The sequence below is a fragment of the Panthera pardus genome, unplaced genomic scaffold (genome assembly GCF_024362965.1).
Source record: "Panthera pardus isolate Hobbes unplaced genomic scaffold, ASM2436296v1 HiC_scaffold_3, whole genome shotgun sequence".
NCBI classification, from domain to species: Eukaryota; Metazoa; Chordata; class Mammalia; order Carnivora; family Felidae; genus Panthera; species Panthera pardus.
Genome location: NW_026526876.1, coordinates 11,144,974 through 11,165,068, shown reverse-complemented (window position 1 = coordinate 11,165,068; position 20,095 = coordinate 11,144,974). Strand labels below are relative to the sequence as shown.

The 20,095-nt window shown below is 62.5% G+C and overlaps 1 protein-coding gene across 1 annotated transcript in view; it reads right to left on the bottom strand.

Moving 5' to 3' along the window:
* Positions 1–3,247: 3,247 nt before the first annotated feature.
* KIF1C (kinesin family member 1C) overlaps positions 3,248–20,095 on the bottom strand; it is an 18,008-nt gene continuing 1,160 nt past the window's right edge. The window contains 20 exon segments of the mRNA XM_053893050.1: positions 3,248–3,874; positions 3,876–4,382; positions 4,384–4,491; positions 5,872–6,483; positions 7,177–7,249; positions 7,355–7,541; positions 7,896–7,979; positions 11,099–11,193; positions 12,055–12,134; positions 16,280–16,355; positions 16,467–16,546; positions 16,749–16,918; positions 17,843–17,988; positions 18,140–18,218; positions 18,679–18,754; positions 18,838–18,903; positions 19,040–19,117; positions 19,244–19,355; positions 19,443–19,621; positions 20,004–20,069. Of these exon segments, the coding sequence (XP_053749025.1) occupies positions 3,812–3,874; positions 3,876–4,382; positions 4,384–4,491; positions 5,872–6,483; positions 7,177–7,249; positions 7,355–7,541; positions 7,896–7,979; positions 11,099–11,193; positions 12,055–12,134; positions 16,280–16,355; positions 16,467–16,546; positions 16,749–16,918; positions 17,843–17,988; positions 18,140–18,218; positions 18,679–18,754; positions 18,838–18,903; positions 19,040–19,117; positions 19,244–19,355; positions 19,443–19,621; positions 20,004–20,069 (2,937 nt within the window). The 3' untranslated portion in view covers positions 3,248–3,811.

Sequence of the window (20,095 nt, the reverse complement as noted above, 5' to 3'; positions counted from 1 at the left end):
CCCTGCCGAGGGCTGAGCTGGAGAAGAGCTTTGACCTCACGCCGGACCTGACCTCGCTGTGCTTCCCAAGGCTTCATTTCCAGTTCAGAACAAGGGAAAAGGGAAGGCACCAACCTTGGGCTCCTCATAGGTGCCAGGCCGTTTGCATGCATGCAGTATCTCATTAAATGTTCCCAACAGCGCCATTGGGTTGTTAGTCCCGGGTCCAGAGAAGAAACTGAGGCCCCATGCAGCTAATTAGTGAGGTGGCCGTAATGCAGGTCTGGGCGCTCCCCGGGCGGAGGGCAGCCCCCCCCCCCCGTGGGGATCCAGACCTGCACTTGCAGAAGGCAGAGCTGCTTCTTCCAGCTGAGAAAGCTCTGCAAACATGAGAACACTTTCCACGGTCATTTCTAAAGAAGCTTCGCTTGCTAAGCAGGAGAGCTCTCCAGGTTAGTCCATGTGCCTGGGGCATCGACTTGGAGCTATGGGAGCTCAGGGCCACACCTTCCCAGGTATCTGGAAACATGTTCCTTCTCCAGGGATTGGGGGGGGGGGGGGGGGGGCGGGGAGGGGTAGCCGAGGTGGAAACGCTCACGGATAAAGCTGTCAGGGATACCGTAGGTGAATGGGCCGCTCCTACCACTGCGCAATTGTTTAAAGCTGAGAGGAGCAGTGTCTACAGCACCCATCTGGTGGCCAGACCTTTAGAGGAGACATTGTCTCCACATGATGCCACAGTCTGCTGGTCTTTGACCTCGGCGGGGGGGGGGGGGGGGGGGGGGGCAGGCACTAAAGCCAACCTTAGCAGGCAGCTGGATGTGTTAAGGAAGCAGCACAGAGTAGCGGGGCTATGGGGAGATACCGAGACCCGGGTGAGGTTAGGGGGGATACTGAAAGCCAGCCTGCCTTGGGTAGGCAGCGTCCCCCAAAATTCTCCTGGTACAGGACGCAGGAGCCCGGTGGCACCCCGGGTTTCAGAGAGTTCACATGAAGGGATACATTGGCGGTGTGGGCAGAGTCGGTGATTGGGCAGGAAAGGAGGGTCTCTCGGGATGGCGAGTGGAAGGTACCCAAGGTCTACCTGCACCGAAATGTCATCAAGTCCCCGCTGACCTTACATCTTCGAGCCAAATTAGAAGCTGGGAATATATAGAAAGGTATGAAGAAGGCTATTTTTTGAAGAAAGTTTTGGGATCTCCAAATGTATTTATTCAAGATCCCGAAACTCCAGGTGAAAAAGCAGAAAGTCCAAATGAGTAACTAACAAAAGGAAAAAGCCTCCCCCCCCCCCAGAAAGAAATGAAAAAAAGCAAATGAAATTTCCAAGGAAACCAAGGGTGAAATCGAAGAAATGTCCAAGCTGAGCAGGCAAGAAAACTGGCAGATTCTGCCCATGATTCCGGGGGCGGGCGGGGGGGGTGGGGGGTGGGGGTGGGAATAGTGGCTCTCAGGTCTTCAGGGGCCAGAAACTGGAGGCAGACGCAGGAAATACTCGAGAATACCTAAGGCGAGAAGGGATGCTGGCTTCTAGAAGGAAAGCTGGGGGTGTGAGACACAGTATGGGGTCTGGGCTTCAGTCAAATCGCCTGGGTGGGAATTCTAACGTTTTCTCTTAGGAAGTGTATGACCTTGGGCAGCTCACTAATCATATTCAAACCTGTCTCCCCAACTGAAAAATGGAGACAAAACAGATCAGATCGACGTTACAGGGCCGTCTGGCATGGTTACGGAATGTTAGCACGTGTAGCAAATAAGATTGGTGGGCACTTCTCAAAGTAAAGTATAAAGTTCATTTTAAAAGACGGATTTGGAAGGACGAGGTGCATACAGACAGTAGATAATACACATTTATATAAGGCAGCTTTAGGGAAAAATAACCCAACTGTATTAATTTTTTTTTAATTAATGTCTATTTACTTTGAGAAAGAGAAAGCGAGAATATGGGTGGGGTAGGGGCAGCGAGACAGAGAGAGAGAGAGAGAGAGAGAGAGGGAGGGAGGGAGGGAGGGAGGGAGGGAGAGAGCATCCCAAGCAGGCTCTGGCCATCAGCACAGAGCCTGATGTTGGGGCTCGATCTCAGGAGCTGTGGGATCATGACCTGAGCCGAAATCAAGAGTTGGACGCTTACCCGACTGAGCCACCCAGGCGAACCGACCCAACTGCGTGTTCAAACAGTGAGCTGTCTCTCCCGTCTCAGCCCCCACATGACTTGTCCCAACTGCTCAGCTTGCTCTGACCTGCGGGGAACTTTGTATTCTATCATTTTCTTGCTCACATTTAATCTCCTTGCCCAGATTATAAACTGCTCAAGTAAACACTGTCGCCAAGCTATCCATTACATTCTGGATCTTGGGTCACTGTCAACAGGTCCCTGAAGACCTGGCAGTCAAAGCTGCCAAAATGAAGGTAGCCAGCACCAGGGCGTGGAAACCCAGAGTAAACACAATCGTACCCTTGCCCAGGGCCGTGGTTTTGGCTGCAGTTGGGGATCGTGTCTATGGTTTTGGCCGCTAGTGCCTGGAGACTGACATCAGGAAGCTGTGGGCAAACAGCTCACAGTTTCAAACGGGGGAGGTGTTTTCCTGAGAACGGGAAGATTCCGGAGTTTGGCAAGGTGCAGGCAGGGCAGGGATTCGATTTAACCTCGTTCCTCCAGGCCAGGACACGAAAGCGAGCAAGCAGCATCCTCCTGCTACAGTCTCAAGACACCAGGCTTCTTGGGATGCGGGACGCGCCCTGGCCCAAGGCAGGGATCACAGATGGGAAGAAAATAAGCAGGTGGGTGCAGTGGGCTTGATCAACATTCCAAAGTCCAAGAGAACAGAACCCGGGGGGAATTCTCGCTCTGCGGAAGACCTTTCAAACGGCGAGGGGCTGGGTGGAGCTGAACCCCGCCTTGCCCCCAAATCCTGCAAGTCCTGTTAGCAACGGACAGGTGGGTCCCCCTCTCCCTGCCCTCATCCCTCCCGCTCTCCTCTGTCGGTGACCACGCGGTGACCCGTGGGGGGGGGGGGGGCAGAAAGGGAGGCGCCAGGTGAGCCAAAATGGAGGGAGGGAAATCAGGACTGGGTTCGGCACCCTGAAGGGAGAGTCATGGGGCGGAACGTTCAAGAATCCAAGACGACCGCTCTTGTATCTTGATCTGGGTGATGATTCCCAGGGTACACACCTAGGTAAAACTCCGCCGAGCCGCACGCTTAGGATCTGTGCATTTTCCTTGGATCACCTACCCCTCTGTTTAAAGCCAGACCAAACCAGCACCGGCTCTGTTTGCTATCCTTTATTGAAGGGTCCCACACCCTCGTGGGACCCCAGCCAAACCAGAATCCAGACAGGGCCCCCAAATATAGCAGGAGGCCCGGAAGGGGAGGGGAATGACTTCCGGTCGGCCACACCTCACCTCCCTGGAAACAGAAGCCCACCACAGACAGACAGACAGACAGACAGTCGGGGCAGGGAAGAGAACTCGCCTCACCCTGGGTCCTCCCCTCCCCCCCCCCCCCCCCCCCCCCCGTGTCCCCACTTGAAAAGAAAGTCAAACACTGGCTACGCGGCACCCCTACCCCCACCCCACCCCTAGCAGCATTTGTGGGACCCCCCCCCTCTGCAAGGGGCGCCCCGAGGCAGCCCCCACCCTCTCTTCCTTCACTTTGGTTTGCTCCCGGCAACTCCGTGCGCGCTTCCTTCCTGCGGCCTCCGGCCCAGCCTCTGCCACGCCGTCCATCACCTACTCGGACCTTCTCGCCCACCTGTCGCCTCCCTGCCCGGGGCTCCCGGGAAAGCGGCGGCTCCGGCATCTGCTCTGCTCCGGCCCCGGCCGTCGGGGCGCTCACACGGCCGCCCCGCTCTCCTTGAGGTCGGGGGCCGAGCGCTGCCGCCTCATCCGCGGGGGGAGTGGTGTACGGGGGGTAGCGGGGCCCCGGGGGCCGCTGCGCGGGGTACGGCTGGGGCTGCTGGGGGTAATAGTTGTGCTTCTTAGGCTGGAAGTGCTGGGGTTCGGGCTGCGCGGAGCCCCCTCCCCGGGAGCGGCCGCCTCCGTCCAGGGAGTTCCTGCGGGGCCGGTGGGACCTCCGGGGACTGGGGGGCCGGCGCGCGGGGGCGGCCGGAGGGGGCGCCACCTCCTCGGGAGCTTGGGGTGCGGGGGCGGCCTCCCCGGCCCCCGGCCAGGACTCCCGGTGCTGCGGGTTGCTCTTGAAAGGGAAGCGCAGCTTGCAGTCGTGAGGGGGCACGAAGCGGGCGGGGGGCCTGCGCAGCCCCCCGCCCCGGCCGCCCGCGCCCTGCAGTCCCTGCAGCCGCAACTGCTCCTGCTTGAGCCAGCGAAGGCGGCCGCGGCGGAAGGCGGGGTCCTCCTCCATGAGCCGCGACACCCGCTCCCAGCTGGACAGGGGCGGCGAGGGGGGGCCGCGCCGGGGCCGCGCGCTCGCCGGGGGCCTCCTCCTCCACCGCCTCTGACGCCGGCGGCGCCGCCCAGGCGGCCTCCCCGGCCTCTTCGTTCTCATCCTCGTGGTCCTGGGAGGAAGAGAGGGGCAGAGGGTAGAAGGGCGGTGAGCACAGACTTCAGGGGGGCCCCAGAGGAGCGTGGAGACAAGGGGGCCGGGACAGTGGCTTAAGGGCACAGGCCTGTGTGGGGGTGGGGGACGAGTGACCTAAGACCCTTCCTGGCCTGCCACTTCTGTCCCTGCCTCCGCACCCAGGCCCCTCCTGTGCAAGAGCCCTTCAGTAACGGCACCCACCGCGGGGGCGGCTGTAAGAGTTCAGCGAGTCCACCGCGGGGTGAATAGAGCCATGCCCCGCGCCCGGTGGGCACTGGGTAAGTCCTGCCGATACCTTCTGTGCCCTGGGAATACAAGGTCAGTGATACCTGCCATCATCTAAGGGAGAGAGACAGCTGATCCATCCATGAGAAAAACCGTGGAATGGTACGTAGATTATGCTTCAATAAGAAGTTAAATAGAAGAGCATGTTTAGGGGCGCCTGGATGGCTCAGCTGAACATCTGACTCTTGATTTCCACTCAGGTCATGATCCCAGGGTTGTGGGCTCGAGCCCAGGTTCCGCCGCTGAGCACGGAACCTGCTTAGGCTTCTCTCTTCTCGCCCTGTGCCCCTCCCCCGCTTGCTCGTGCTCTCTCCCTCAAGTTAACTTTTTAAAAGTAGAATATTTACATTGATATACGTCGGGTACATTACATAAAAGCATATGTGATGTATTCAATGATGTGCTTTATCAAAACACGTATACCGGGATAAAGAGCAGAGCCAGGCAGGGGATGGGGCCAGGGTGAAGGTGGCCACAGCAGGGACCCATCCACCGGGAGGCTATCGGCTATCGCCGAAGTAAACGCCTGAAGGAGGTGAGCGGAAGGCGCTCCAGGCGCAACGGCCTCCAGGCGGTAGGTGCACAGCAAGGTCAAGGAGCAGCTGCTGGGGCTGGACGTGCAGGGCGGGTGGGGGCGGTAAGCCGCCAATAACCCCCGGCCGGCCGAGGGCTGCCTGCCCGTCCTGCGCCCCCAGAGGGCAAGCAGGAAGAGCACAGCGTGTCTGCGGCCAGTAACCCGGGCGCCCAGCACGAAGGCTGGCCCACGGAAGACACAGATTAACTCGTTGGGCAAAAACCAGCAGAAACGGCCCGGTGATCCCACCGCCGCTGGCGGGGCTGCGGTCAGGACCGAATGGGGGAGGGGGGTGCGGGGAGCTGCTGAAACATCCGGGGACTCCTTACAAATGCGGAGTCACCAGCAAAGACGGAGGGGGGGGGGGGCAGCAATCTGCATTTTCCGTTAGCGCCGTGGAATGCGCCAGGAGGGGCAGGAAGGGGGGCCCTCGAGTGGGGGGCTGGGGCTGCTGGGGGGAGGGGTGTTGGGAGGACCCGAGCGGCCTCCCCTTCGCACCTGCGCCAGGGGAATGACCCTCTCCATGCGCAGCATGCGGTCCCTCAGGGCCTGCAGCTCCCGGTCTTTGCTGCTGTTCTGCAATTTCACCTCCTGCAGGATCCCCGTCAGCTTGTCGATGTGGGCGCGGAGGTCCTCCACCTCCGCCCCGCGGGCCCCCTCCTCGCCGCCGCCGCCACCGCCGCCGCCTTCCTCCTCGCCCACCGTGTCCCAGACGTCGCGGGCCACGGCCCTCCAGGCGTCCCCGGGGCCCTCGGGCTTGCCGTACGTGCGGCACAGCTCCCGCATCTTCAGGGCGGCCAGGGCCTCGATCTCGGCGCGGCCGTGGCGGAAGTCGGCCAGGGCCACCTCGTAGCAGATCTCCTTCACCGCCTGCATCTTCAGATCGGCCATGGTGGCCCAGCGCGGGTCCTTGCCCTGCAGCCGCCGCCGCTGGGGGATCTGGTACACCCTCCGCGGGGCCCGGCGCTTGCCGCTGCTGGGCAGGCCGCAGCGCCTCACGATGGTCTGCACGGTGGTCGGGGGCAGCTGCTCTCGCAGGGACGAGATGAGCCGCCAGCTCTCCTCGCACGAGCGCTTGTCCGAGTCGTCCCCGCTGTCCGAGTCCGCGTACTGGGGCCACACACACAGAACGGGGAGGGGGCTCAGGACACCCCAGGGCCCGCCGGTCCCCGCGACCCCAGAGACGCCCCGTCTGGACCGCTGACCCTAGCGTCTCCCCGCAAACCCGCGCGCCCGTGGAACAGTGACGGGCAGAGAGCCCCGCGAGCGGAGCTGCGGCGGTGCCGAGTACGGGGGGTCCGCACACGGGGCCGCGCTGAGGGCAGGCCCGCTTAAAGAACAGTCTCAGAGCACAAACAGTACTTGGATGCGTGAAAATCACAAAGGTCGAGTCCAGGAAGCCCTGCTCACGTGGGAGGGATGCTAATTCCCTGCACCCAGCTTGCTCCCCGAGTCACCTTTCGGTCCCATCTCCTCCTAAATGCCACGGCCACGCGCCGACCCCGTGCCCACTCCCCACTCTGGCTCACACAGCATGAACCAAAGGCAGAGTTGTGTTATTGCACCGCCAGTCCGTCTCCTGCCTCCGCACCCCAGTGCACCCCACTGGCCCCCATTGCACACTCTATGCACACATGCCCCCTCCCTCCACCCCCGCGTGCCCCTCTGCATGCACCCTGCATGCCCCTCCACACACCTCACCACCTCCCTGCCCCCGCCCCCCGTGCCCCTCTGTGCGTGCGCCCACCATGCCTGGCCGGCCCTCACCACCTCTCTGCCCCCCATGCCCTGGCCGGCCCTCACCAGTCGCTGCTGCTCGAGCAGAAGATCAGCCTCCTCCTTCTCTTTCCGGTACTGATTCTCCAGGTCCTGCAGCCTGGGGTTGGGGGGCAGGGGGGGAAGAGCATGAGGCTCCGAAGCCACCGCAGTGGGGTCCCCGACAATGGGAGGAGGGCGGTCCAGACAGCACTCCTCCCCGCACCTCTTCTCCATCTCCAGCTTGATGTCGATGCCCTGCTGCTCCAACAGCTCCTTCTGGGCGAAGTTCCAGTCGACGGGCTCGGAGGGCGGCCCGGGGGGCGGGGGCACCCCTCGCTCCCGCTCCAGCCGCGCCTGCTCCGGGTGATTGAAGCGGAACACGTGGTTCTTGCCCATCACAATCCTATTCCCTGGAGACGGGAGCGGAGAAGGGTGGGCTCGCTCCCCACGGCGGCGAACCCATCCCCGCGCCCACGGGGAGCCGGGCCTTCCCCACAAGCCCAGGAGCCCTGCCACCAGGTCTCCGGCCACCCAAGCCCGAGGGCAGTCTGAGCCCCTGCCGACTGGCCCCTGCCAGCCAGAGGGAGCCCAGGAGCATGCGCACTCTTCCCGTTTCCCCAGGGCCATGGGAGAAACCAGGAGCAGGGTCCCTCTTCTTCACTTCCCAGTCCCTTCCTCTTTCCGGGTGCTGCCCCGGCAACCTCTGCCCAGGACCCTCTTGGCCCAGCCTGCCCGGAGCGCTCGCAGCACACGGTCTCCTCTACCTGACTTCAGCACCAGGGGCTCGGTCACCAGCCTCCCGTTGACGTAGGTCTCGGCTCCTTCGCAAGGCTCCAGGGTGACCACCACTGAGCAGAGGGAGAGAGGGAGGGGGGGCATTAGGCCCTTGGGGGAGGGGGTGATGCTCACAGACTCCCATCTTGCAGTCCCCCCAAAAGACATGCACGCGCCCCCAGGCCCGCCCTCCAGTACCTGTCAGGGGTGCCACGGCCCCTCTGGTGGCAGGCAGCACAGGAAAGGAAGAGCAGAAGGAGGGTTAGAGCCCCAGCTACAATTCCAGAAGCCTCTGTAGAAGCTCCCTAGTGCCCCCCCTCCAACCTCCCCAGCAGCGGCTCAGCAAGACAGTAATTCTCAGAGTGCTTTGTCCCTCGCGTCCGGGCAGGCTGTCACTTCTGCCTTCCCGATGCCCACTCCTTCCTTTCCAACGAACGCCATCCCGCGCCAAGCCTGGACCCCTCCCCAGCAGGCCCCCAGCCCGCTGCCGTCTGATGCGCTTCGCAAACTGCCGCCTGACTACTCTTCTCGGGCCACAGCCCGCAGAGCACGGTGTCCACGTGACAAGACAGAGCCGACTGGACTCCAACATGTGTCAGGGTGCTCCTCGGTCCTCCGTACAAGCCACGGAGCCTGCTGCTCGCTGGGACACCGAGCATGAGGCAGCTTCCTGCCCTCGAGGACTGGCGCCTCGCTGGCACCGAGGGACCCTGGTGTCCCAAAGGCTCTGCAACGCCTTCACTGAGGGATGCTGAGCAGATCGCCTGACTTCTGCGGCTTCTATAAACTGGGATGATCAAGTCCTCCCTTACGGGATGGTTGAGGGACAGAAAAACAAAGTGCTACATGGAGCTGAGTTCTTACACTAACAGTGACAAGGGAAGCAGAGCGAACAGTGACGTAAGGCAGAGGGGGCTCCCGACGCCGCGGGAGAAGAAAGCAGGCAGGGAACTCAGCTCCGGGGCAGCGGAGGTAGTGACAGCGGGAAAGAGAAGGATGTGGCAGAGAGGGTGGGGTGGCTGTAATGGGGACCAGTCTCTCCCTACCCTTTCCCACCATGCCCCAACTTCATTCGTTCGTTCGTTCGTTCGTTCCGTGAGTGCTTTGCACCCCCACTATATGCCCGGCGCTATTTTAGGTCTTAGAAATACACTGGAGATAAAAACCCAAATCCCTAGGCGCCTGGCGGTTCAATCAGCTGAGCGTCCAACCGCTGATCTCGGCTCAGGTCATGATCTCGCGGTCTGTGAGACCAAACTCCACTCAGCCTGCTTGGGATGATTCTCTCTCTCCCTCTCTCTGACCCCCATGAGCATGCGCGGTCTCTCTCAAAATAAGTAAATGAACGTTAGAAAGAACCACCACATCCCCGCTCTCCCAGAGCTCACTTCCAGCTGGTAAGTCGGACAAGTCAATGAGCAGATAATCTAAAGCTGGAGAGACGGGCATTGTGGAGGGCAGTGGGGCCGGCCGAGCAGACGACTTTGCTCCAGCCTTCTCCCGGACGCACGGCCGCCCGTACCCAGGCGGAGCTCAGAGCACAGCCCTTGAGCCCGCCAAGCAGTGTCCCAATCCAACTCCGCCAGCTTCTAGCTGCGTGGTCTTGGGCAAGTCCCCTGACCCCCGAGAGCCTCAGGTCCCTCACTCGTGAGCTGCGTGAGACAACGCAACAGCGCAAGCTGGATGGTCAGCGATAAACGCTCTTCCACGTCCACGGCTCTGGCTGGGCTGCCCACCGCCCCTCCGCCTGTCTGCTCAAGTCCCAAGTCCGCCATAAGAACAGAGACCGATCGGACTGAACCTTCACAGACCCCACCCTTTGGGGCACAGGATCATCGGCTGCTTTCACTGCTGTGTAACCAACCGCCCCCTGCCTGCCCGTCACCTTCCCAAACGTGCTCTGAGCTCCCAAGGCTGGGCTCGCTCTGCGGGCCTTGTACGGTTTGGTCGTGACCTAGCACGTGGCTTGAGGCGACCACAGAACAGGAACTCGGCCGTAAGTCACCGGGCTGAACTGATTCGACAGCTTGCGGCCCGCCAACGCCGGAAGCACCTGCTGCCACTGAGGACTTGAATGAGACCAGAACCGCTGCATTAACCTGCAGACCCTGAACCAGAGTGCGGCCCGCCAGGCAGGTGTCCAACCTGAGCTGTAAGCCACAGGGCGGCGTCTTTTCTTATTTAAAAAGCGTGCGCGCCCCAACTCCCTGCCCCTCCTTCAGAGCCTGAGGCACAGCGCACCGCTCCAGGCTCCAGGCTCCGCGAGTGCTCGGGTGGACGGCACCCTGCCTCCTACCCTACCCGAGTCCCAGGGCTCGACTTCACTCGGGCCCACGTAAACCCAAACTATTCCTTTTAAAAAAATGACTGGACCAGAGACGGGGTGGTCCTGCCTAGGTGGCGCAGTCGGTTGAGCGTCCGACTTCGGCTCAGGTCATGATTTTGCGGTTCGTGGGTTCGAGCCCCGCGTCGGGCTCTGTGCCGACAGCTCAGAGCCTGGAGCCTGCTTTGGATTCTGTTTCTCTCTCTCTCTCTCTCTCTGCCCCTCCCCTGCTCATGCCCTGTCTGTCTCAAAAAATAATATAAAACATTGAAAAAAAATAAAGACCGGACCAGAACAAAACGGCGACCTCAAAACACAGCCGGAAACGCACAAGTACCGTTCTGTCGCAATATCAGACGGGCTGCTACCTTCACCCTCAGCTTTTGTGAGTCCTCAAAGCTTTCGCTGCTACGGCTGAATTAGGGCTAAAAGTCTGGAAGTTTTGCAACCAGAGGGGCACGTGGGCCAGCGAACTCCCAGAAACCTCTACCGTCACAGCTGGACAGAAGCAGGACGTGAACTCAGAGACCCCACCGAGACTGACACAGCTTTCCGTAAGAAACAACCAGAGTGCTCTCTGAGGCTACAAGACCAGGGACGAGGGCAAGATGTCATCTTCAGCAGAACCTCACTGCCCCCACCCCCGGCACGCTTCAGCGTCGTGTCTGCCATGGGGACCCCGCCGCTCCCGCCTGCCGCAGCAGACCTCGGTCCCAGGGCGGGTGCACACGGCCGGGCCCCGGACGCTCTCCCAGCGCTTAACCTGAGCTTGAAGCCGCTCCGAGGACGGACACGTCCCCTCTTACACAGCCACAGTCCCAGCGTGGGGACCCGACCCAGGCCACTGAGCTCTCGCCCCTCAGCCGTTACCTTCTCCGTCTGGCTGCGGGATGCTCCGGAACACACAGTGCTGCTCCCGGATGAACTGCCCGGTCAGCTTGATGTCCACGTCCACCTGGCCCACCCTGGGGAGGCAACGGCCAACGTCTTGTGAGCGCGTGCCAGACGTCCGCCACATCCCCTCCGAACACAAGCCCGCCCATCTCAGTGAGCCAAGCGGTCATTCCCGGTTCACGGAGAAGGAGGCCGAGGCTCAGAAAGATAAAGCCACCTGCCCAAGGTCACACAGCCTGCCCGGGGGGACGCTGGGATCGAGACGGGACCTGCCTGATTCCAAAGCCCGGGTCCTACCCACGGGTCACGTGGCAAGGGGGAAGGGAGCCGGAAGTGTGGCGGGCACCCTCAGCACGGGCCTCCCACCCGTCCCCGGGGCTGGTCGCCCGAGGGCTCACTTCCTACCCACGATCATCAGCCGTAATGCTTATGTTGGGGGAGGGGACATCCTCACCCCTCTGACTGACTGCAGGAGGTGACCTCCGAGGCCCCGAGCCCCAGGGCTTGGTCAGAGCCACCTGCGAACCCCCTGCCGCGTGGGCACTCTCGGCAACACGAAGCCGTGCTTCCCGTCTCCCTTTGCGAGGCAGGGTGCACCAGGGGAGGCCAAGGTAACAAACACCACCAGGGGCTGAGAAGGTGGCAATCGGAGCTTTCCGCCCCCCCTTGTGCCCCAGTAAATCAGGATCTATCCCCACAAACGAGGCCCGTCCCCGTCCCGAAGTGGTGGGTGCAGGGCACGGCCGCTGGGCAACCAGGCTCACACCTTCTCGGGAAGCCTGGAGGGCGACCTGGGCCATGCAGGTAGCTGTCCTGAGACCTGGGGTGTCTCCAGGAAGGTCACCAGGGAAGGGAGTCATCAGCGTGGCCATCTGTCTGCAGCCACACCCCAAAAGGAGAGGCGGCCCCGGAGACTGCGGGGCGAACGCTACCTGGTGATGCCGTCCTTGATGTGGTACAGCAGACATTCGGACATTAGAGGGTCTTCGTTCAGGTTCACCAGGTGGGGGGTCTGAGGGAGAAGGGGAGCGGTCAGGGGAGCGGGAGGGAGCTTCGGCAACGTCCCCCCAGGTTCCAGCACCGCAGGCCGCTCCCCCACTCGGGGAGCTCCCCCAGCCGCCCGACCCCCAGGTACAGGTCACCGCAGGACACCACGAGCCACCTCTCCACACACACAAGGGGCCCAGGTGCCCACCCGTGTACCCCTCCCACCTCCCACGGCCCACCCGACCGTCCCCCCCGGCAGAAACCTGGGGAATCACCTGCCCCGCCTCTGCCTTCCCTGCACGCCCTGTCCCCGCCTCATTTCTTCCTTCAAAACGTATCCTGCCCCTTCTGGAGAGCACAAGCGGGCACGGGGTGAGGGGTCGGGCTCCCCATGTGCCTTCCAGCTCGCGTGTCTTAGGAACACGGGCGACTCTTACAACCAAAGAACGGAAAGCGTCAGCTCGATTCAAAAGCGGGTGAAACCAACACAGCTGATTCTCAGACAGACTCCCGCTTCGCTGGGGCCGGGGTCCCTGCAGCAGGTGCCAGCCGGGGCCTCCCTCCCCGAAGTCCATCCCTCCGGCCCGGCTGGCTGCTTCTTACGCTGCTCTGCACGGAAAACCCAGCCCTGTCCCTTCCCCAGAAACACTTTTTCTGGGTGGCGTTTCTTTGCCGACACCCCCGCCCTCCCCAGGCTGTAACTGGGCAGCCAGGAGAGTCGGCCTGGGTCCCCCCACACCCCCTCACGGCCCTGCCCCACACCCCCAGGGACGGCTCTCATCTGCTGCCCTCCTTTGGCCCTCCCTGCCCCAGGTCTGCCTTCTGCGCAGGTCTCCAGCTTCCTGCCTTCACCACACAACTCAGGCCACTCTGGTGGGCAGCCCACGGCCACCTGACTTTATGCTGGTCCCCTGGCTCTCCTCATCAGTGCCCCAGCCTATTTATCCAAACACCCTTCCAGAAGCAGGTCCCCTGCACCTCTGGCCACCCTCCTGGGCTGCTCCCAGGTCTCCTTGCCTGGAACAGCCTTGCTGCCGACCCCACCCCTACCTGTCAAAGTCATTCACTTCCTGCCCCTCAAGATCGGTCTCAAATGCCACTTCCTCCACGAAGCTTCCTTAAGCCTTCTGCCCCAACACAAGATGCTCTGCCCGAGTTCTACAAGGATCTACTGCGAGCTTTCTATGTGCAAGACCCTGGCAGAGTGCTGGGGACTCAGGGACAAGTCCCCACCAGCCGCTGCTATCATCAGTAGGGCCATCAGAGTCACTGGCAAGAAAACACCACAAGTGGGAAACAGATGTCCTACAGTGGTCTCTGACCTTTCCACACCCTCCCTCAGGTCACTCATTCATTGGCCCCTCTGTCCCCAGGGAGCTGAGTGCCACCACCTCAGGGAGGGGCTCGCAAGAAGGACCAAGGAAGAACTACAAGGATAGCATGACAGCGCATCCCTGAGCACGAGGAGGACGTAGACAGTGGAAGGAAGAGAGTTCCAGGTGAAAGGAGGGGTCAGGACGAAAGCCCTGAGTCAAGAAAGTGCAGGGTGGGGGGAACCGGCCATGGTTCTCCGGGAGCCCCCTGAACAGAGCGCCCCTGCGATGTCCACGGTGGGTACGTGTGTCCACGTGTGTGCCCCAACCTGGGCACCCAACCATCACAGCTGCAACCCTCCTCTGGTCCCCAGGGATGCTCTCGGCCTCCCTCGATGCAGCCTCAGCCCTGCTCCAGGAATGGCAAACGCCAATGGGCTCTGGAAGCAGAAAGCGATCCATCCCTCGGGAGAGCGGACACGATTTAGGGCAGTGCTTTTCAATCTTTGTTCAGCCCTGGAACCCTTTGTTCAAACGAAACCGTACCTGAAAGCCTAACACGTCCAGCAGATAAGCAGGAGACGCTGGGGCCGAGGCTGGGGAGGAGGGCCCAGAGTCTGGTCCTGCCCACCCCCTCGGCCCCCGTGACGGAAGCTCCCAGCCAGGTTTGAAAATCACTGATGGCAGAGGTCCCTGGGCCTGACGACGGGAGCCCAGAAAAAGGGGGCCTTCCCTCAGGCTCTAAGCCCTCTCGGAGACAAACCAGCTTCTCCCGCAGGACCCGATCCGCACGGGGGCACTCCCAGGTTGGAGCCGCCCCCACCAAACCCGTTTTCCCCAGATCCAGCCACCCTTCCTTCTGAAACACGCACGCCCGTTCACGTGAGGACTCTCCACGCAAAGCAAGTGCAACAGAAATGTACCCTGAGACACCTTTGTCTCCAGTGAGACCAGCAAAGACCAAAAGCTGAAAAGGGTGAGGGGACTCGGCTCTCTTGCACTGCCCTGGGGAGTACAAAGTGACCCAGCTATAATCTTCGGAAGGCACTCCGGAGAAATACGTGGAAATCCTACACAGCTACCGTCTGACTCCAAATCTGCACTCCAAGAACTTGTTCTGGAAACGATAAACCTTTCCCGTGAGGCCACACACCGAAACACCGCTTGTGGTGTCAAAGAACAGGAAACAGCTTCAACGCCCATCAGCAGGAAGCCGGTTAAATAAATGATTCCGCGTCCACGCGAACATTTTGGCACCACGAAAACGAACAGACAGAGCACGCACACGCTGTGACACGAGAAGCATCAGGCGTGGAACCGCGGCTGTTCCGGAGACAGGCTGTGTGTGTGCACAGCGCAAAACTGTGCCACACGCCTGTACGTGCACGGACCACCTCTGGATGACACGGGAGGAACGGAGGACGGGGCGGGCCTTGCGTGCGTGGTCCCCTTACGAGGACTGAAAACAAGACCCCATCCGCTGGTCCCTGGACCTTAGTAGAAGGCATCTCCACGCAGCCGGAAGCCCTCTAAGAAAGAAACGTGCACCCCTCTATCTCTCTAACGCTGCACCCGCAGTGGAAGCGTCCCAGGCCCCCAGCACCCCCGTGTGGCTGTAGACCACACAGAGAGCCACCTGTGGTCCTGTGTCCCAGAGAGAGGCTACAGAGGGACCCCTGAGTGCCCAGCCCCGGACAGGCCTCAGCACCCCCGCCACGGCTCTCTCGCTCCCCCGGCTGTGCCCCAGGCCGGGCAAACCCCTCCCCTCTTGTTGCGCCTCTGCCTCCTTCCAGACTCCGTCTCCCGGACGGCCGTGACCTCATCGATCGGGAGGAGCCTCCTTCCAATAACCCAGAACCGCTTCCAGGCGGCTCTGAGCACGGCACACCTGACCGGGGCCTGAGCCTCCAAACTTCAGACCGCGGCCCAGACAGACGAGGCTGACTCCCCGGAAGGACCGAAGTTCCCGCTCGCTCGAACGGGCCTCCACGACGCCCTTCACAGTGCACTCCGGCACAGGCGTCCTGGCGGCCTCCAGCCTGCACCCGCCCTGACTGGCGGGCCCTGGGCCACGCTGGCCGGAGACGACTGAAGGCCTCTCCTCCCTCCCTCCTCTCGAGCACCCGCCACACGGCAGGCATGCAACAGACACCAGCTGTGCCGCTCGGCCTGATGCTAGCCTGGCCCCTCGGCCACCCCCAACCTGCGCGTCCGCCTGCCAGACCGCCTTCCCCGGGACACCGCCTCCACGCGTCTCCCGCTACACCGATGCGTCCTTAAGCCTCCTGCCACGTTCGCAACCCCAGTCCTACGGTTCGCTGCCTGTTCCTGGCTCTTCCCCACAGGCTCGTCTTCCAGCGACCCTCTCGCGGTGCGTCTCTCAGTGCCTCTCTAAGCAGTAACATGCACGGGACACAAAATTTGGCCGTAAAGAAGAATGTGTAGCAAGTACATCACGACCCCAACCAGCCTCCAACCTCCCACCTCCTCCCCTGTTCCCAGGGTAACTACTGAGAACAATTTGCGAATCCAGAAACAAGCTCTGCGTGAACTCATGTACCAGTGCGGGTTTACGTTCGTTAACACGCAGGTTCCAAACGGCCCTTGAAAACACCCCGGAGGGGCAGGGACCCTAGTATCCTCTAGGGACCCTGGAACCCCGGCCACAGGCACCTAACAAGGCACCTCACCCCAGGCTGTCACACGGAGGCCTGACAACACACAGGAGGTGGCGGGCGTGGGGACAGAGACGACGCAGGGACACGCTCAGGGATCCGAGTTGGGGCTCGCCTCGTACCCCCCAAACCCCATGAGCTTCCACGGCCAGCAGAGCCTCCTCCGCAGACCCCTCGCTCACCTTCTTGGGAGAGAAGACGCCCACAGTTCCGCCATCCTCCCGGACGGCCACCCCCATCTCGGCCAGCAATGCTTCTCTGGAGGCAAAGAGACACGTGACCGTGACCGTGCACCCCTTCCCTGCAGGGCCTGACCTTCCCTCCCACCCCAGCCCCCCGGGGCCCCGGCTGCCAGCCCGCCACTCGCACCTCTCCATCCTCAGAGCTTCTGTCTTACGTAGCTTCTCCTCCCAGGTCTCGTTCAGCTCAGCTATGATCTTCTCTGTCTCCTGGGGGCACGGGACAGGCACGGGTTGGGGAGGTCTGGGACGAGGACCCACCACGGGGCCACACTACTCCCGGGACTCTCTCTTCCTCCTCAACTCTGGCTTTGGAGAACCAGACCCCCAGTGGCTGCTGCCCCTACCCCCCCCACCCCCCCACCTCCCCACCCCCCCACCCCCGCCAACCTGGCCAGCTCCAGTTTCCCACCTGGAGCCTCTCCATGGCCTCCTCGGGCCCAATCTGGGGCTCAGCACTGGGGGAGAATGACGGTTCCAGTTCCCCATTGTGTGCCGGGGGGTGTGAGGCTGACGCTGGGGCAGGGGGGGACGATACAGCCGGCAGAGCACCCCCGGAACTCCCCTCGTCCACCTTTAGACCTGGGAAGGAGACAGAGATCAAAGGAGGCTAAGAAAAGACAGATCAGAGACTCAGAGAAGGCCTCGCAGAGGACCAGCCCATAAGGATCGCACAGGTCATCTGGTCAACCTTTGCCAAGCAGGGAGCTCTCCTACAGCAGCCGTGACAAATGGGTACTCAGTCCCTACTTGTGGCCCTCCAGGGGCACTACTGAACAAGGCAGCCAATTCCTCCCACCGTTGGGTGAGCTGCACCGTCAGAAGGTCAGCGTGGCTGCGACCCGCCTCACGTCACATGCGCCCTGGTGTCTAGGTCTGCCTTCCGGGAGAAGAGAGCCTGTGCAGCTCTCGCTTCTGCAACGCGACCATTCAGACGCGGGAAAGAAACACCATGTCTACCGGACTCTCGTCTTCCCAAGAACGGACACCCCGCTCTCCTCACTGTGCCCCCAGCCCCCGGCCATCTGCAGCAAGAGAGCCCCCGGGACTGGACGTGGAGCGCAGATCACACAGCCTCCAACGAGGACACATCGGGTAACAGTATGGCTGAGCGTTACGCCGTAGAACCTGGGCCGCGGCTCACGGCCAGCCAAGCCCCACGTTCTGTAAGGTTGATCAGGGCCGGTGCCCCCATGGCCCATCCTAACCGCTTTACCGCTTGAACCACAGATGCAGGCCTGGCCCTTTGCTCCTGCTCCCTCGCTTTAGCGGTCCCAGTGGCCTCTCCAGGGCCCCGCACATCCTGACGCCCCTGGGGAATCAGTCCCTCCCTGAAACGCCTGAAGGCACGCGACGTCCCCCTTCACATCTATATCCGTGCCACTGCACGCGCAGAGAGCTTCGTGGCCGGTGGCCCCCCCCTCTGGCCTCGGGCCTGGGCGAAGGCCACCAAGAGATGTAGCGGGCCAAGGGGCGACCGTGAGCCGCCCTCCTCTGGAGCCCTACCTCCCAGGGCGGAGGCGGACAGCCCCTGAGCCAGGAGCAGCTCCCGCAGCCGGGCCACCTCCTCCTGCAGCTCACGGATCAGCCGGGCGTTGGGGTCCTCGTTGATGACGGCGTTGCAGCGGATCTGCTTGGTGCGGTCAGCGTACCTGCGGGGAGGGGAGCGGGGAGGGCTGGGTGCAGCCCAGACGGGGGCGCCCCCCAGCCTGCTTCCCTCCCTCTCCCTGACCGTTAAATCCTGGTCAGCCTGTCTGGCAGGCAGGGTCCTAACCGCCGGCCTGAGCTCCCTCGGAGCCCCACCTGAGGGTGCTGAGGGTCTCCTCGTAATTGATGTCTGCAGGGCTCAGGGCTGCGATCATGGCCGTGCGGGAGTTCCCACCTGCAAAGGGACAGGGCAGAGCCGTCGTTGGCCTAGGCCCTAAGAGAAGTCAGACCGGGTCTCGGGGTCAGGGCGGCCTCAGTGCCCTCAGGGGTCTGGCGGGGTCACTGTCCCAGGCAGGGTGAAGCTACGAGTTGTACACTAGCTGCGGTGGCGGTCAGAGGCGGGGAGACACCAGCCATCTCAGCGACCGTCAGAGACGGGTGGGAGGAGGATCGAGCCAGCGGCCAGCCCGCAGTCAGGGAGGGGTCTCGGGGAGCCCCGCGGTGAGGACCCCCGGCTTGTGGGTCCTCAGCATCAGGAAACCTACCGAGGATGCTCCCGGGCAGGGGGGACGGTCAGGGGACAACGGGGGTGGGGGGGGGATGTGAGATTCTAGGGGTGGCAAGGGGACTCGTCAGACGTGTCAAAGGGGTCGATGGGAGGGGCAGAGTCAGCGGAGAGAGAGAGGCGGCCTCACCCAAGTTCTCCTTGAGCAGCCAGGTGAGCACAGAGTCCCTGTAAGGGATAAAATCCGACTTCCGCTTCTTGGACTGCTGGAGGACGGAGGGGGAGGGGTCAGGATGGGCACCCCTGTCCCGTGTCCCAGACCCGCTTCTCTCCCAGCCCCAGCTCTTACCAGATCCGCCAGGGCCGAGATCACCTTCCCCAGCGTGGTCAGGGACTTATTGATGTTGGCCCCTTCCTGGAAAGGGACGAGGAGCGTGGGAATGAGGCCCTCGTCCCCGACACCATCCACATCCCCCCGCCCCTCCCCTGCCAGAGACCCCCACCCGCAGCCCCCAGCACTGACCCTAACCTTCCCTCCGAAGCCCCCTCACCTTCAGGCGCATGCCCCGGGCCCCCGAGGAGTCGGCCCGCTCGCTGCCGGCAAGGTCCACCAAACTGATCTTACTGGCCTGGGGTCAGAGGAGAGGGCCGGAGGTAAGGGCGCCAGGGGGCCGAGGGGGCTAGGGGTGGGCAGATCTGGGTGCCGCCCGGCGAGGGAACGGGGAGGGGGGCAGCGAGGGAGGCAGGAAGGCCACCTTCTCGGAGTCTAGCCCGGTGAGCTGGTCGTGGCAGCGCTGCGTGAAGACGATGGTGAAGACAGCGTGCGAGCGGCTGCTGGTCTCGTTCATGTTGGTGGCGGCCACGGTCCTGGGTGGGGAAGGGAGCGGTCACCGCATCGGCCTCTCGCCTGCCCGACGCTGGCTCCCCCTCCCCGCGCTCGTCAGCCCGCCTCACCGAGCCTTATTTCCACAGTCCATGAGGTCGGCGATGTCCGCGTAGGAGGTCACGGCCAACTTAGACAGGTCCTGCACGTAGGGGCCCAGGATGGGGTGCTCCCGGACCCGCAGAGCGCCCCGACTCTTGGGGTTCAGGAGGTCTCGTACCCGCTCACAGTAGATCTCCATGTAGCTCACCTGAGCGACAGAAACACACAGGAGGTGAGAAAGGTAGCGAAGATACCGACGACAAGACTCACTCTTCGCTCCCCTGGACGTGACACGGGCGGCTGCGGCTGGAGGACCCCGAGCGTTCGTGATGCCCAGACTCGGCGCTAGGCGCTCCGCACACGCGGGCTCACCGATCCAGCAGCCCTCGGAGGGGCCGGCCGGTCTTTATCACCGCAGGAGCGAACACACTCAGGGGCCGGGACACGAAATCGCTTGGCCGAAGCCACTGCTAACGGCGGGGAGAGCCAAGAGTGGACCCTAGGCGGCCTGACTCCAGAGACGGCCCTTGATCTTATCCCAGCCCAGGGCCGCCGTGCCCTCCCCGTGCCCCGCCGAGACCCAGGCTTACCTCCACAGAATAGGACAGCTGAGCACTCTGGTTCTTATTAACACGAGAGAAGAGGTCCTCGCAGAGCTGGAAGCGGACACAGAGAAGCTGCT